Genomic DNA, 17,504 nt, shown 5'->3' with positions numbered 1-17,504 from the left:
AATAATCAACTTTATATGGAAAAACAAAAAACCCAGGATAGCCAAAACAGTCTTATATAATAAAGGAACTTCTGGAGGCATTACCATCCCTGACTAAATAGTGTTATACTATTTTTTCTATAATTCTCTTCTTAAATTTTCATAAGTTTGGAAGTATATAACCCATGTTACTTTGTGCACATCAAAACTATCAATTTATCTATTATTACATTAAAGGAATAATAAAAATGGCTTTATAGTATTATTATTTACAAAAAACACTGCTACTTACTTCTAAATAATACTTATAAAACAGCTAAGTGTCAAAAATGCTATGATAAGCCAAGTTTTTTTATTTCTCTTCAAATCACTGTTTATTTAATTATGTATCTATTTATTCATCATTTACAAAAAGACTGTGCATTTATTGGTCAGATATTCTGTAAATAATAAGATGGCATTACTAATATAACTCAGTTTTCCCAACTGCCATCATTAATAATGGGCAAAGCACTTCACAGGGTGATTGATGCACAGTTGGTTTTTAATTCTGTAATTTATGAGTAAGTAACTCATTCAATTACATTAAGTGTGAAAGCCACAGAAATATCTCCCTCCTTTTTTCATAGACAAAAGAGAGAACATACACACATAATGAACTGTAATTTGGGATGGAAAGTTTCAATTTTTATGAGAAACAACTGATACCTCATTTCAATGTTTTAGTGTAAAGAGCGAAGCCATTGGCTGAAGAATGGAGGAGGCTTTAGCAAGGAAAGAATGGTTGTTACAGGTCTTCATATGCGGCCAAAGTTTAAACACTGAGAAGTGAGTAGAAATTTGATTGAAAGAAAGGGGGATGTCAGACTGTATGCAGAGGGAGCGCCACTCTCCTCATTTTCTATCGTATGCTTAGGATGAGTCTCCTACTCCAGCATGGGTGTCTGCTGTTCTGGACCATTTCTTAACAAGATGAGTTCTTCATCCTCCTCTCAGTTAATGATCACTCTTACGTTTATCGACCTATTCTTTAGAGTTTGATATAAAGGTTTCTTAAGTCTATTATTATTGGCTTTGAAAATGAAGTGTTAAGAGCACTGCATTCAAAGTTCAGCTCGGTAAAATGATCCTTAACCCAACTACAAGCTGTTCTCTAGCTTCATAGACTCTTATAACTCCTAAGCTGGATATTCCTCTTCTGTTGTGTATATCATTCAAGTGAAAGTGTTAAGCATCTCTGATTATTCCTTGCAATTGAGAGGCAGAGACAGTCAGATCTTGGAGTTGTTGATCAGCCTGTTCCACAGAGCTAGTCCCAAGATAACCAGGGTTACCCAGAGGAACCATGTCTTAAGAAACAAACAAACAATCAATCAATTAACCAAATGAAAACTGATGCTATAGGTGGTAGCTGAAAGTATTCCAGTATCTAACATGTTTTAAGGATATACAGAAGTGAAACTAACCATCTTAAGGAAATCAAAAATATTGATGGCATTGGTGACATTAGAAATGAGTTGCGAGGAAGTACAATTTAGCAGGAAATCCTGTCCAAAGAAAGACAGAGGAGTAATTCACTTTATTCTTATAAGTCAATTGACATTAAGTTCTAAGAAGTATTTTATTAATTTTACTGATAACTCTGAAAAGTTTTTAATGTTAATCCCTCACTCTAGCAGAACAAAATGGGAAATTTTATATACAACAGCTGACACACCTCATGCTTACACGTAATGGAATATTCCTACAGTGGAAAGAAATGGAAGGAGCTACAGAGATGGCTCTGCAGGTAAAAGCCATCAAGCTGCCACCTGACAATTGGAGTTTTATCCTCTGAGCTCTCAGAAAGCTGGATGGCGGGACCAGCATCTGTAACTCTCTCACTACTACTGAAACATCGAGCTGACTAATAGAACTTGTTGGTTCAGGCCAGATACTGAAGTGTGCAGAGTAACAGCAGAAGCACAAATGGAGAAATCCTAACTGGAGACATAGTGAAGAAAGTCAGTTTCTGTAGAGTTGTTCTCTGAATTCCACTTGCAAATGTAGTACCTGGGCACCCAAAGTCACTCATCCCTTCATACACAGTCTCACTGAATACCTATGTTCCCTACCATCTTGTGTCTTATAATTTACTGAAAAAGAAAGAGCAAAAGCCAGATGAAGACATATTTGAGAAACCATCTGTAGTAGGCAGAAGAAAGATCCTTAGATTATCATTTTCTTGTCTGTGACAGTATAAGATGCTGTGCAGACTTGGAAGGAATAACACATAAGCCATGTAGTTCTCTATTAAACTGAGTATGAAGATGTAGGAAAGAGCAGTGAAAAAGTCTTAGGGAAGGACATTCCTAACAATGCTCATGAAAAAGCCGGGAGATACTTTTATTCACAATGAAACAGACAGTTTCAGCCTTGAGACATGATGTGATGAAATAGGATATGTGAAGGCCCGAGAGTGGTGCCCGCTAATGGGTCATGCATAATTGGTGTTAGACAACATTACAATTAGTTCTGACAATATTATTATCTTATTATTTGCATTAGGCAACATACTTCCTCGGAAGAAAGTTTAAAATATTTTGTACCCTTACAAGACACTTACAATTCTTTATTCTCTGAATGGTCTATTTATTTTTATTTTATATGTAAGAGTTTTCCTGGTACATATTAAGATCAGAGGTAGGCACTAAATCTCCTGGAACTACTGTTGCACATAGATTTTAGCTGCCAGGTGAGTTCTGAGTGGTGCTTTGCAAAAATAGCAAGTGCTCTTTGTAGTCTAAAAAAAAAATCACAATTATTTAATGTAGATGCAGCCAGAGTTCTGGTATATATCTAAATTTGTATTAAAAGCTCCTGTATAATTCATGATCCCAAGCGAACACTGAAAAATTTTACTCTGAAACTATTGTTTATTTTTCTATGTAGAACTGATTATTATATATAAGAATTCAGCTATGGCTCATTATTAATGGGAGCGTTAATCAGACCATCCTTTTTGTACAAATGGAAAAAAAAGTGGGTTTCAAAAGTATTGAATGTCTGTTCTCTTTATCGTTATTTTAATTCAACCCTATGAAATTGTGTCTACTTATAAATCTACTAAAATAAAAGATAAGAATTTGAACAAAGGTGATTGCTCTTTTTTTCTCAAATGTACAGGTGGACCTTGTTAGAAATGTGAACCAGAATCTCAACAAACCATTGTGATGGGTATCTATGACGACTGAATCATTTGCATTCTGATATACACGAGAAATCAGAAGAAAATTACAAAACAAAATTTACTGTTAACTTTTCATGTAAAATGAGAGGAAACTAAAGCAATGTTTCATATAAAACTGCTGTCTATGTTTCTGATGTCACCCTATGTCTTAATTCTTACAGTTTATCCTGCAGATACAATAGGCATTCATTGCTGAAGAAACTCACCTCAGGAATCAGCAAGTCATGTCAAAAGGAGGAAGTGTCAGTTTCTTAGTGGGATATTGAGGCACTATAATAGAGCATCTAAATCTAGGCATGCCTTCTTCACATACTCAAAAACACAAGAGAAGAACCTTGGTCCAGGAAATAATATTTTCTAGTCAGGAAGAAATTTTTCATACTGAATTTATTATCTTAGAAATATCTCAACATGAAATTCATAAATGAATACTCTTAAAAGTCTCATCAAAGACCATGCAGAAAAAACCAAATCCCTTTCTTCTTCAGGATATTTTCCCTGCTCTTTACTTTCCAATTTCAGAATAGGCAATAGGCTTTAAGCCCTGGGGCTTGAAGTAAAACAGCAAGTATAAAAATATATGACTGAGCAAGTTCTAATAATGTGTACTTATCTCCAGATGTTCTCTGAGAATTAATTTGAAGTAAAAAGAAAATCTCCAGTTTTATTTGATGTAACTAAATATGAGAACATATGAAAAATTTAGATTTCAGAAATAAAATACGACAAATCATTATTTAATTCCCTAAAATCTAAAGATAGTGTCAAATAAATGAATCAGTTCTGTATAGTCAATTTTATTTTGCTTTTTATGTATCCTTATATTATTTAAGTTTTATATTAGACTAAGGTATTCGTCAGAGGCAGTTTTCAATATTTATGCCCTTGTGTTTAAAAGGGGAAATTTAAAACGTGGAGGGGGAAAGGCTAGTTAAAAAAGAAAAAAGAAGCAAGAAAGTAAAATAGCAAGAGGCTCTAACTTGTGGAAATGAAAGTCTCACAAAACCTGCAGATTAAACAACTATATTTATGAAATAGAAAATGTAAGGAAAAAACCCAAACCGTGGTATAAAGAACCCATCTGTGTTCAATACTCTAAGAGATGAAAGAGAAAGATTAAAGAAATTTACAGTTTGCTTACGTTACAGAGGATTTAAGTTTTAATCTTCTTGGGATAATTAGTCATAGTTTGTTGAAAGATTGTCAATTTTTCTGTAATGTCATATGGGAATTTAAACATTATTGAGAAATAATATGGTAAAAAGAAAACTTTAAGTCTTGGAGTAAAAAGCCCTATCGAAAAATGAACACCTTTGAAAGAATTGATTATTTTCTACTTTATATAATTAGTGCTACTTTTCAAGATTAACAAAATTATATGTATTCTAAAATCACATCTAGTTAGAAAGAATCTAAAAGATAGCCAGCCAAAAGTTATCTAATAGGATTTTGAAACTTTGAGTTTGATTTCTTTTTATCTTGAGTTCTTATTAGAATAAAAAGTTGACATTTTTGCAATAGTTTAATTGTATTACATTCACCATAACATACTCTAAAAATGTATTTTTCTGTATTATGAAAGTAAATTCAAAATGTCGTTGTTACAATTATATTTTCCTTTAGTTTGCATGTTAATTTAAATTATCATCATGCACATGAAGATAATTTTGGATATAATTTTGGATAATATTTTTGAAACAAATTAAAATAAAATGGGTTCATTTAATTTTCACCATTGAGAAATCAAATTATGTTCAATTAACAAAAATGTTGGCAAAGTTGTACTTGAGACTTCTTATTCAAGGAGTTCTGCTATGAAAAGAGAGCTCAAAGTGAGAAGGAAATCAGGACAACCTTAGGCATGTATTAAGCGTTTATCAATTACTTATTTTGTTGTCACAGAGACAGAGGGTTGGCTCTGTTTATTTCAACTTGACATTGACTTCAGATAACCGAAAGAAGAGAGCCTCAAGTGAAAAACATGCCTCCATATGATCCTGGGTCCTGACATTTTTAAAATTAGTGATTGCCTAGTAACAATTCAGTCCATTGTGGGGGAATCTAACTTTGGGCTGATGGTCCCGGTCTCTATACAAAATCAGGCTGAGCAAGTCATGGGGAGCAAACAAATAGGCAGCACCCGTTCCTGGCTTCTGTGTCAGTTCCTTCTTCCAGCTTCTTGCCATGTTTGAGCTCTTGCTCTGACTACCTTCCATCATGAACTACAAAAAGATGTGTAAGCCAAATAAACCCTTTCCTCATCAAATTGTCTTGGTCATGATGTTTTATCACAGGGGTAGTAACCTTAAGACAGAAAATATATATGTATGTATATTAACATCTTTACAGCATATCCATGATAGTATCCAATAATTTGCCAGAACTCTAATATAATTTCCCAATTTTATTGCAGTCATGCAAATTTTGTTAACTTGCTACATTCTTTTTTTTTTACTCCAGAATGTATGAATTATATAAATACTACTCCTATTCCTCAAATGACTAGCAGGCGGTTCCTTTGGACATCCTAAACAATGACTAACACTGAATCAGGCAATGATAAATTCTTTTGAGATATAAAATATGCAGAATTAGCAATGCATTGTGTTAGAAGATCCGTATCAGTCTACTAATCACAGAATAAGCAATATCATTTAGTACTGTTCTCGTGGAGAGGAGAGATTATATCTAAGAAGGAGGGAAAGTATGTGATAACAATTGGCAGCAACATGGACAAGCTAAAACTTAAGAACTAAGGCACACATAGACATTATCTCCTGGCATGCTGCTTCTTTGATTTGTTTTAGGGTGTGCTTAACAGCCACACAGTTGGATCAAGGTGAGAGAGCGCGAGCAGCTGCAAAGGTTCAGAAACTCTTTCCTCCCTTACCTGCCACTGAGGAGGAAGCCAATCATCACTGCCAACAAGATGACTCCCACTGTCACCGACACTGCAATGATGGGAATCTGGCTTTGATCATTGGATGCTGCTACAGCTGATAGAAGACAGACAAAAAAGAACTTGTCGTTAAAGGTACCACATGCATCAAAATGTGAGCTGCTTCACAGCGCTTAATTGATCGTGGTTTAAACAATCCACCCGCATCCAGCTAAGGTTACCTCATAATGTCTATTTTCAGAAAGGCATTTGAAGGAGGAAATATTAACTCACCAAACATAACTCAAAAGCCCAATGCTCACAAATTATTTTCTCTCTATAATAAAAATCAATGCAGATTATACGGTACCACAATTATTTGCACCTTGCAAGGTAAAGGGGAATTTTTGTTTATGACTTTAGACACATGCATGTATACATTGTATAACAAAATGTTATATATTTTCTAACAAAATTTTCTAACATTTTATAACATTGTATAATAAAATGTTGAATATTTAAGCTTTGACATTTCTAGATTTTGGATGTTGTTCTCTAGGAAAACAAATATATTACCTCAAGAATTCCTTCCTCTATACAGAATGTCTGAAATAATGGTCTCTGACCTTGCTGAAATAAAATGCAAAACCAAAGTCTATATCTAATTTAATAGCCCAGCTACATGTGCAATATAATATCACTATATTTTATAAATAGGATGACTGAAAATTATGAAAGTGTCAATTTAAAGCGTTGTGGCTATGATTAGACAAATTTGAAGCACTTGTTTACTACATATTTTTACACATGGATTTACAGCAGTTTATAACTTTGTCAACGCAATGGTTACAATATGGTTATGAAAGTCTTAGGTAGTGGTATCTATATAAGCATGATAAAGTTTATGTTGTGCTGATAACCATCCTATCTCGAAAACACATACGGCAAACTGCTCTTGTTAGTCCCAGTATCATTCTGGTGCTTCAGCACAGCACTGCACAGCCTCACAATATCAAACCTGTGGTTTTCAAAGCCTGTAGCAAGTACAGTTTCTGTTTGCTTTTTACCATTTCTATGCCAGATCTTGGTATATATAATTTGTGATTCCATCTCTCTCTGTATTGTCTTGTAGCTGCATTATTTCTCCCCAAGATGAGCTTTTGATAAGTACCTCCTTGTCCTGGCCTATATATCAGCCAAGTCAAAATAGTCTACAGATTTCAATATTTTCAACAGATTATATGAGTAAAATCTTATTTATAGGCTATGGGTAAAGTATGAGTAAAATTCTTTGTAATCTACAAGTCTATGTTCTTACCTTCCCCTTTCTTTCCCTTTTAAAAGAAACGTATTTGTTTTGATTTTATGTTTAAGGGTATTCTTCTTGCATGTATGTCAGCACAGTACATCGGATCTTGGAACACACAGAGGTGAGAAGACGCCACTGAATCCCAAAGAACTGAAGTTACAGATGGTTGGGAGCCACAATGAGAGTATTGGGAATTAAACCCAGCACCTCTAGAAAAGCTTCCAATGCTCCTTTTTTTAATTCTTTTTATTTAGTTATACATTTTTCTTTGCTCCCTTCCCTTTTTCTCTTCCCTTATTCTACCCTCTCCTGTGACCCCACACTCCCAATTTACTCAGATTTTATCTTTTTCTCCTTCCTATGTAGATCCATGTATATCTCTCTTAGAATCCTCTTCATTGTCTAGGTTCTCTGAGGTTGTGATCTGTCAGGATTGAACCCATCAATGAAAGGAAGAAATGTCTTTTGGTGAGTGATATACCTTTATATCTAAACTAACTAACATTTAACCAAAATTTGAAAAAGATCCTGAATTTAATAGGTGTATGGAGCTATAAAAATACTTCATCATTTAGCCTTGCTATCTTGATTATAGAGCAGAAATAGTTACCCTGAATCACTACCTTTCTGTTAAAATTAGAGCTAATAAATATAAAATATTTAGTGAAATAGCTTGATTATTAGTGTGCTTGCATAGTTTTTTTCCTATTTATTTTTTTTTCTGCTTTATTTACCCTCTTAATTCTAGTGCCAGCATCCTGAGTGAGTTATATGGAAAAAAACCTTATCTAGTGAAAGTCAGTATTGTTCCATCTCTCTGAAACTTTTCTTCTGCTTCAAGGCTATGGATGATTGTGAATTCAATGAGTACATCATCTACATATATTCACTACAATAAATAATTTCTCCACTTGAAATATTTAGGTCAGTATTTAAACCATTCGTCCTGTTGCTTTGTTAACCAAAATAAATAAGTAAATAACGGTTTCTTTTTTGCTGTTTCCAGTGCTCTCTGTAGTGACCCATGTTCTCTACAGTAATCCATGAGTGCTTATATTTGATGAATTCTTTGATTCCCCTCTCCTCTCTCTCTTCTTTTCCCTTATCTTTCTTCTTGTCTTCCTCACCAATAGAAAAGTAATCTAAAACATCAGTTAACAAATCAAAATTTAAAATCAAAAGTTAAAAATCAAAAGAGGATTTTGTTTTCAATAATTGTATCTCTCCATAGATTCAATCTGCTTTGTTCAATAAATATTTCCTTTTATGTTGATTGTATTGTCACAGGACATCAAATATGCTTAAAACTGATGATTACATAGCATTTCTACTCCTGCAGGTTTGAGAAAATGCACAAGAAAATGTACCATAAATCAAACCACAAAGCTATAATGTTTCCATCTCCTAGGTTTCTATTCAATATTACTTAATATTACTTACTAACTACTTCCCTATTAATTACTAAATATGTTTGCTTTTTATTCCATATTCATCACATATTTTATCCAGTTATCACTTTGATTCAAACTTGTAAAATGATTATATCTGAATATTGTTTATAAAGTATTGAGAATCCACCATACGCATAGTGGAATTGATTTATAAAACGAGATTTTTGACCTCTGTAGTTACAAAATATCAAAGCTTATTTTGATCATGTGTGTAAAAGATTATATATATATATATATATTATATTATATATATATATAATGTTTGTATACTTTGTTCCTAGAGTTTATAGGCTAGTAGAGCATTCAATACTAGTAAAATATACGTACAGTGAAAACAATTACAATAGGATGGTGCCATAATATATCTTTTATAACAAATCCACCTTAAGATTAAAGTATAAGATTTAATAATTAATTCATTTTGCAGACTGTACTTTTTCTGATTTCATAAATACCCACTATTATATCTATTTAAAAGTTTATCTGAAAGCTAAGCGTTAGATTTCAATTTCTATATGTTTAATTAAATTCAAGTCATGCATTTTTTTGTATAGTAAAGAAAAAGCAATTTCTACCACTGACATCTTTTCTTATAATGTCTCATGGGGTAGCACAAGGGAGTCTGTTCAACATTTAATAAAAAATATTTATGTAAATCAATTAGAAAGATTTTAAACAGAAGCAATTTGGGTTCCTAGAGGACTATATCATAGGAATTTATTAAATTGTATTGTTGTAATTATTCTAATAATTACAACATTAATCCAATAACTACACTTTTATTTTGTTACTTTTTAACTGTGTGTTTTCTTTTCCAAAGCAAAGTATAGTGCTGGGTGAAGAACACACATAAATCCACACACAGATATATGCATCTGTGAATGTACACATATACTCAGAGACACACACACACACAAGCATACACACACATACACACAGGCAGACACACACACTTATACACATACATATACACACACACACAACAATTTACACTCCTCATGTGTGTTACTTCCTTAGCAGAAAACTAATAGTACTATCTCCCTTGTCCATAAACAAAGCATGATTTTGTCTTCTAAGTTAGCTTCAATGTATTTGCTTTAGGACAAGTGATCTAAAATCATTTGTTGATGCCTGAAGTTATGTTTTATGAAATTAAACACGAAGTGGGCACCAAAGAGCATTTCAGAACCATTTCTAGATTTTCCATTCCAAGATTCTGACACAAATTTAATTTTTACTTTAGGAAATCAGATTGGATCCTGAAAGCACCATTTTCTTGTCAAATTCAATGCTAAAGAAAGCTCCCTGTAGAATTTGCTTAGAAAGACTAAAGTAGCATAGTTCAATAAAGCAAGTAAAAAGTAAATGGCAATAATTCAATAAAGCACGGCACCTGGGGGAACGAAGTCTTTAAAAGCACGGCTTAAACATTTCTTAAGATGCTTGATGTAGCAGCTCTCAGTGGACCAAAGCGGGCAGGCGAGCCGGGCAGTGTTAACCCACAGACCTACCATTAAAGCATGGCCGAGGCCTCCTACCTGAAAGGGTCGGAAGTGGAGAGGGAAGGGAGAGAAGCTGACAGCGAGCCCCGGGAGCCTATCGATCCACAGGCTCTCTTCTGGTAACCATTACAGAGACAGAGGTTGACAGTAATTAAAATGACTTACACACTGGTGTGGTTTCAAACTCAAATCTTCGGCTGAAGGCACCGTAGCCTGCTGCTGTCCGTGCTCGAATTTGGAAGACATACACAGACGAAGGCTTCAGACCCTCTGCAGTAATAGTGGTCTCTTTAGACTTGATAATTGTGTAGCTGCTCTCTTGGTCCTTGGATTGCATGTGTAAGAAAGGGGGAAAAAAATCAGTCTTCAACAGATGAATTACTGACAGCAAAACAGAAAACTCATAAAATGGATCAGAAAGCGAAGACTTCCTATTATACGCACACTGAAAACAAACCAAAGATATCTCTACTACCCCTGAAGAATTTTAGTATGTCAGCAAATGTTTCCAGAACGTAACCATTTTAATGACATTTTAGTTACTTATCTATCATATATGCCTTGGGCAATAATAAATTTATAACATTTAACAATATTATAATTTGGGACTAGAGAAATGTTTCAGCTGTTAAGAGCATTTGCTTGAATCTGAAGATTCAAGGTCAGTTCGCCACACCCACAGGATGACTCCTTACCACCTGTGGCTCTAGTTTCAAGAGGTCCAATGCCCTCTTACATCTTCAGGCTCCTACAGTCCCATGGTACACATACATACAGTCATGCAGTCTCTCTCTCTCTCTGTCTCTCTGTCTCTCTCTCACACACACAAGAAATAAATCTTTAATAACATTGCAGGATAGCATTACTCGGGAGACTGCATTTATGTTATGACTATGTGCTTGCTTCTGTAGGAAGAACTTCTTGTAATATCCCTAACTTATTTGCTAGCTCTCCAGAATGCTGAAATTATCTCCTGAGGAGTATTCAGATTACATGTAAGCTTTAAATCTTCTATAAATTTGATTTTTAATTAGATTTAAAGCTTATGAAATGAAATAAGTACTTCCAATAAACTTTAATTTTGTTTGATTTAATCTAAACAGGAATCAGTAAAGAAAATTGCAAAAATACAAGACATGTGTATATATATATATGTGTGTGAGTGTGTATGTATGTATATTATATATACATACATGTATATATATACATTTTTTTAAAGTGCTGGTTGTAGGAGACACTAGCAACTTAGTGATTGGAGGTAGAACAGAAAAGAGATTGGAAGGTAAACAAAGGAAACCTGTTCCCATTGGAGAGATAACAGAAATCCCCACCCACCCCATGGCCTCTCAATGTCCTAGGACAAAGGCCAACATTTACCATGACATTCTAATCACAGGCTGACGTGCTGTTACAGTAGATTCACTTTTACCTATATTTTTGCTTTGGAATAGAACATATTGCCTGAGTATCCTCATCAGAATGGGGTAAGAATGAAACAAGGAACATGAAGACGCTTCGTGGATTAATATAAATGATCTAATGGATGCTCAACTCTTCCTAAATCTTCATAACAAAGGTGATATGTAACTACTTTCCGATTCACCACCAATACTACCCAAAACAGAAACCTGGAAGGACTCATTTTTTTAAAGCAGCTAATCAGTCTTCATTTATATGTTTCAACACATCAAATCATCATGAATCTAGGTATATCCAAATTCATCTCTAAATTGGGATGGTCTGATTTGTTTCTAATAGATATAGGTTTTCTGATTCATTGTGCACTGCCATTGATCTTTAGATCTTAATGCACAGATCAAGTACTTAGTCTATGAAATATTGAGGGATTTTTTTGTTATTTTATAAGGGAGTTAAAGTACATAATTTAGTGCTAGAAGATGAATCTGATTCACAAGCCCTTCTTTACCTTCTGTCTATTGTGTTAGTGCTAGGATAACAGAAGTAAAGTTATTCCTTGAGCTGTTCCTAAATATTGTAAACAACTTTTTATGGTCCACTGTAGCTACAGAGAGTTCAGGGGATGCTCAGGTTTATGACTGAATAAACCTGATTATATTATTCACTGTTTTTTCAATATTGAGCCTAAATATCATCAGTTCTCAGTAATAAACTTTGCAGTTTGGCTATGATTGTAGTAATAACTTTAAGTAAGAAATGATTAAATATCCCATTTGCTAATATTATTTTCATCTCTTTGAAAGAAGTTTAACTTTGTGAAGAGAAATCTAGTAAAAACCACCACTATATTAAAATGTATTTGCTATAATTTCAATTTTCTTTTCTCATAAAAAAGTTTTAATATAAAATAGGAAGGATTTTTTAAGAGCACAGGAATATTGACATTAAAATTCCAAATATATGGTTAACATGTATATATAGGGCTCCACACCTCAGATTATTTTTATTTAAAATGGATTTGAAAGTCTATCAATACAAAAGAAGAAAATCACAACACCTTAAATAGGCAAATTTGATTACTCAAAAGCTTGTGTGGATGAAACTAGTGAAGAACAACAATGTGGAATAAATGCATTCTGTAAATATATTGCATATTTTATTACAACAAGAAGGAAAAGGTATTTGAAATAATGTTTGATACAACATCAATTACACAAAAGACATTATTTTTGATTTTATGATTAAGAATATGTTTGTTGTTTTTAACTAGTGTCTGATTGTACTTTGTCTTGCTGAGTTAGTTCAATGCTATATTTTTTTTAAAAAAATATTTTAGCAAAGAGTATGCAAATTGATTAAAGCCATTTAATATATACTGGAATAAACTCAGTATTCTACAAAATATATTTTTATTCCACTTTTTAAACCCCTGAACAGGCTAATGTTCCTCTTCTCACAAGCTCTATCTATACCTTGTAAGCAAGTAACTGCACCTGGCTGCCAAAGAGTAGATCAGGGCAGGGGTGTTCACTGCACTGGGGCCCCAGCTGAGCAAACGAACAACATTCCCCAGCTGCTTCCTGAGCATCACTCACATGTAGTGAGGAGAGGGCCCAGCAAAAGAAGCCAGCTGGCAAACAGCCTGTCAAGGGGCAGCTTCCCCTTTTCTTCTGCCTTTAATTAAGAGATGGCAAGAGGCCCATCACCAGACCAGAGCAGAGGAGCCCAATGACCTCTATTAGAACAGGGCAATGGTGGTTGATGTGCCAGCTGGCAAGTGTGCACATCCTAGAAGGCTGTGCCACCTGTGGCTGGCTGAAAGCCATCCAACAAAAAATTGGTGTCACCCTAAAGGTTCCAAATGAGCTCTGGAAATCTACCAAAACCCCCACCTCAACACGTTATAAAGGCTCATTATCCTTTTTCCTTTTAGAAGTGTTAGGATAATCTTTATGTACATATGAGAATGTTTAGTAACTCGACATGGATTAATAACATTAACAAAAGCAATTTATAACTTCTACCAAGTACTATAATCCTTGTTACTTTTAAATGTGAACCAAGGTAAATTATTATCAATGTATTTTATCCTTAGCGTGTAGAAACCATTTTCCCCAAATAAAGTGACTTTCTCTTTAAAAAAAAAATACATGTGCATGTATGCACCCATGTATGATGATGTATGTACAAGTACATGGAGGAGCGCGTTTGCACTTGTGCACATGTGGTTGACCAGAGGGCTATCTTTAAATGGCATCCTCAGAAATGCCATCTACCCCCATTGAGACAATCTCTGGTTTCTTTCAATCTCAAAATCAATTAATGAAGATAGCTGTTCAGGAAGCCTCAGAGATCCTCCTCGGTCTACTTCCAGGGTACTGGGACTGCAAGCATGCACCAGCGTGCCTGGAAACCATGGGTTCTGAGGACCTTAGAAGCAGGTCTTCCAACATGTTCACTACGTACTTTTCTAACTAAGATTTGCCAAGCCTTCAGATTATTTTTCTTACTCTCGGTTATAAAGAAAATAAAACATATTAATATACCACTAATTGCAAGTTATTAAAGAACAAATCATGTTGAAACTCAAATAACTAAAAAAATTCTCTTTTGAAGAGAATGTTCCAGAACATGGATAGCATTCACCAGGTATAGCCACAGAAAATAACACTTCCCAAGACACATTTAATATCTGTGCTCTAATAGAAGAAGCAACTTAAAAAGAATGAAAGAAGCAGACATCCTTGCTCATACTGAACAGTGTACGTAAGCTGGAAAGTGGTAGATAAAGTTAATGTTACTAACTACGGAGGCATGGAAAGGATTTGGGGAGTAAATACATGAATACTGCTTATTGGTCTACATCATTAATTGAGTAGAATAAAAACAATGTAAACACACAAGCACACATTGAACTTTTTGTTAATAAGGTTTTGTTGATAGGTCATATTTCTGCTAAACTAATGATATATAATCATGTATATAATTTTGGTGTAAAGATAACAATGGTTTCTATTATATATTTTACCAAGTTAAAATCCATTTTAACTGCACTAATCACTGCAAATATAAAATTTTTATAGCCAAAGTTCATTTGGTTTCCTTATATAAATGTTTGATTTTAGACAACTTTGCACTGTGTAAAATAGAAAAGATTACAAAAGTAAATAGGAAACGTATTCTTAATTTATACCCAAAGTTCATTTGGTTTCCTTATATAAATGTTTGATTTTAGACAACTTTGCACTGTGTAGAATAGAAAAGATTACAAAAGTAAATAGGAAATGTATTCTTAATTTATAAATTATTACACATAGAATGTGTTTATATCATCAATGTCTGGAACTCAGAGGCAGTTCTGATTACTGAACTCAGAGAATTAGGAATCAGTGAGGCCACTACATTCCGCCACATTACCTCCAATTATGTTGACAGGACATACCTGCAACCATGCTGAAAAACAATTTTATCTCAAAGGTGCTCTCTTAGAGTACTTTGATGCATTCAAAACTATATTTTTGGTGTGAATAACAAGGCACCAAGAAGGACAGCGGGAGAGGAGAACAATAAGAAGAAATTATGATAGAATGCAAATGAATAACATAATGAAATCAGTTTGATTATACTCTAAGGTAACCCGGCAAATTTCACAACACAATAAATAAGGTTAAAAAAACAAACAAACAAAGAAAACAGTATCACCATTTATGTTCTGTATGATCCAATAGCTACAGGTAACACTGTCACCAATAATAATTGACAGTATGATAATCCATTAACAAGATCAAAGGATCATCATTGCAGACATTTAAAAGCCTAGCTATAAGATCTAGATAGCTCTCCCTACTATATATTTCTTTATTAATGCATTATCCTTAACTAAGACCCACATAGTTAATTGTCAAATTAATAATCAAAAGAAGGCCTTTTTAAATCTCTAAAAACTATGAAAATTGTTTAACCACATTTTCTTAGACTGTTTTTATTCACAAGCAATCTTAGATGTTTTAAGTATTTTTCATCATCTACTCTGAGCATTTCAGGAGGTGATGAATAGATCCATCCTCCTTTTCCATGGGAAGGTCTTTAGGAATCACAAGTCAAGGGTTTGCGCCATTAACATTCCATTCTTTCTTCCCTAAAAGTGAAATGATGCCTTGGTAAGTTTATAAGAATCTATTAAGTGGAGCTCACTATTCCACTTCACCAGGATTCACTTGTGTGTACTGTGCTTCTGTAATTTCTTCTCCGATTAGCAAAGTCAGTACATCTGCGTCCAGGTCTCCATGTCACCTATTTGCGTCTGGCTTGGGCATCCATCTAACTTTCTGAACTTTTTATTAGAACACAGATTGTTCTAAAGATATGCTGTTTAGGTCGAAGCTACCCAAAATCCCATTTTCATAGGATGGAAGGTAGAACCATAGATGGTGACTCCTATATTTCAGCAACACAAGCCAGCATAGCGGCAGAAACGATAAACTCACTCTGAGCTTCCAAACTTGATTCTATTTTCAATAGAATACTTGATTATACAGTCAGAAGAAAGTAAAATGATGTTAACCTCCTTTAGATAACAATGATTGCATATATGTATGTGGGTGGGTGGGGTGAGTGTAATTTCCCATACTTTAACAGAACTGTTACTGTGATAGCGAGCAGGCATGACTATACATAGTTTTTGCGTGTGTGGTATTGCACCCACTACTGAAAATCAAAAGACTGAAAATTTACTACATTTTCAAAATCTTGTATGATTCGTCTTTTATTTTATTTATATTTTTCCTTGTGTGAATGTATGCGGACATGTGTACACATGTGGATGAATGGGCATGTGTGTGCGTGCATGGGGATGTACATGTGTACAGAGGTCACAGTTTGATTCAGAGAAACATCCTCATCTTCCATTCACCTTATTAAAAGTGGTCGTCTCTCAGTCAAATCCAGAGCTCAACAACATCATTTGTGTCGCTTGCCAGCTGTCTCTGGAGACCCCCTTACTCTGTTTTCTGAAGCAGAAATTGCAGGACGACCGTCACACCCACTTGACATTTATATGGGTTCTGGGAATCCAAACTCAGTTCCTCGCACTTGAGTGCAAGGATTTTTTTTTTCTTTTTAACCAGCAAGTGGTTTCATTAGCCCCCAAATTTACCTTTTAATGTGAAATTAAATGTTAAACTGACTGTATGCTTTATCCAGCCACTCCAGGATGTGACAGGAGGGCTCACTGAAGGCATCATGCTCCCACAAGCACAACTGAAAAATAGATTTTTTTTGATTTACACCTGAGAGTACAATCTCCTCTTGTACAAATCGAGAACTGAAGTTTTTAGAGTGGAAAGAAAAGAAAAGGAGTTTTATTTTCCTAATCCCACCTTTTCAAAGTACTTTATTTCATACTCCAGGATGATGCCATTGGGGCGATCTGGCTCTTGCCAAGACAAAGAGATGCTGTTCTTTGCAATCTTTCCCCTTTTCACGTTGGTGACTGGCGAGGGAGCTGTAAGATAACACAAATAAATAATAATGTGGTTAATAGAGAAATTAGAACTTACTCTGTGTAATGACTGGCATGTCATGGTGTAACTATTAGTACATTTTCATTTATCCTGAAAAATGTATTTTCTCTATGAAAATTGTTAAAGGATATTATTATTTAAGCATATAAAATTAGCTACCCATCCTGATAACCATGTATTATTAATATTGTACCTATCTGGAGTCTTTATAGTCC

General features: G+C 34.2%; 1 protein-coding gene across 4 annotated transcripts in view; it reads right to left on the bottom strand.

Annotated features, from left to right (window-relative positions):
• The window catches only part of Epha5 (EPH receptor A5), a 289,143-nt gene that overhangs the window by 63,340 nt on the left and 208,299 nt on the right, over nucleotides 1-17,504 (bottom strand). For all 4 annotated transcript variants that reach the window (XM_005359425.3, XM_005359426.3, XM_013350834.2 and 1 more), the window contains 3 exons: nucleotides 17,146-17,270; nucleotides 10,514-10,673; nucleotides 6,099-6,204 (listed from right to left, as the gene is read on the bottom strand). In XM_005359425.3, the coding sequence (XP_005359482.1) occupies nucleotides 6,099-6,204; nucleotides 10,514-10,673; nucleotides 17,146-17,270 (391 nt within the window). The remainder of the gene's footprint in view (nucleotides 1-6,098; nucleotides 6,205-10,513; nucleotides 10,674-17,145; nucleotides 17,271-17,504) is intronic.

This window comes from Microtus ochrogaster, linkage group LG1, assembly GCF_000317375.1.
Source record: "Microtus ochrogaster isolate Prairie Vole_2 linkage group LG1, MicOch1.0, whole genome shotgun sequence".
Taxonomy (NCBI): domain Eukaryota; kingdom Metazoa; phylum Chordata; class Mammalia; order Rodentia; family Cricetidae; genus Microtus; species Microtus ochrogaster.
Note: the sequence above shows the minus strand (reverse complement) of the source record. Positions and strands in the feature narration are given on the sequence as shown.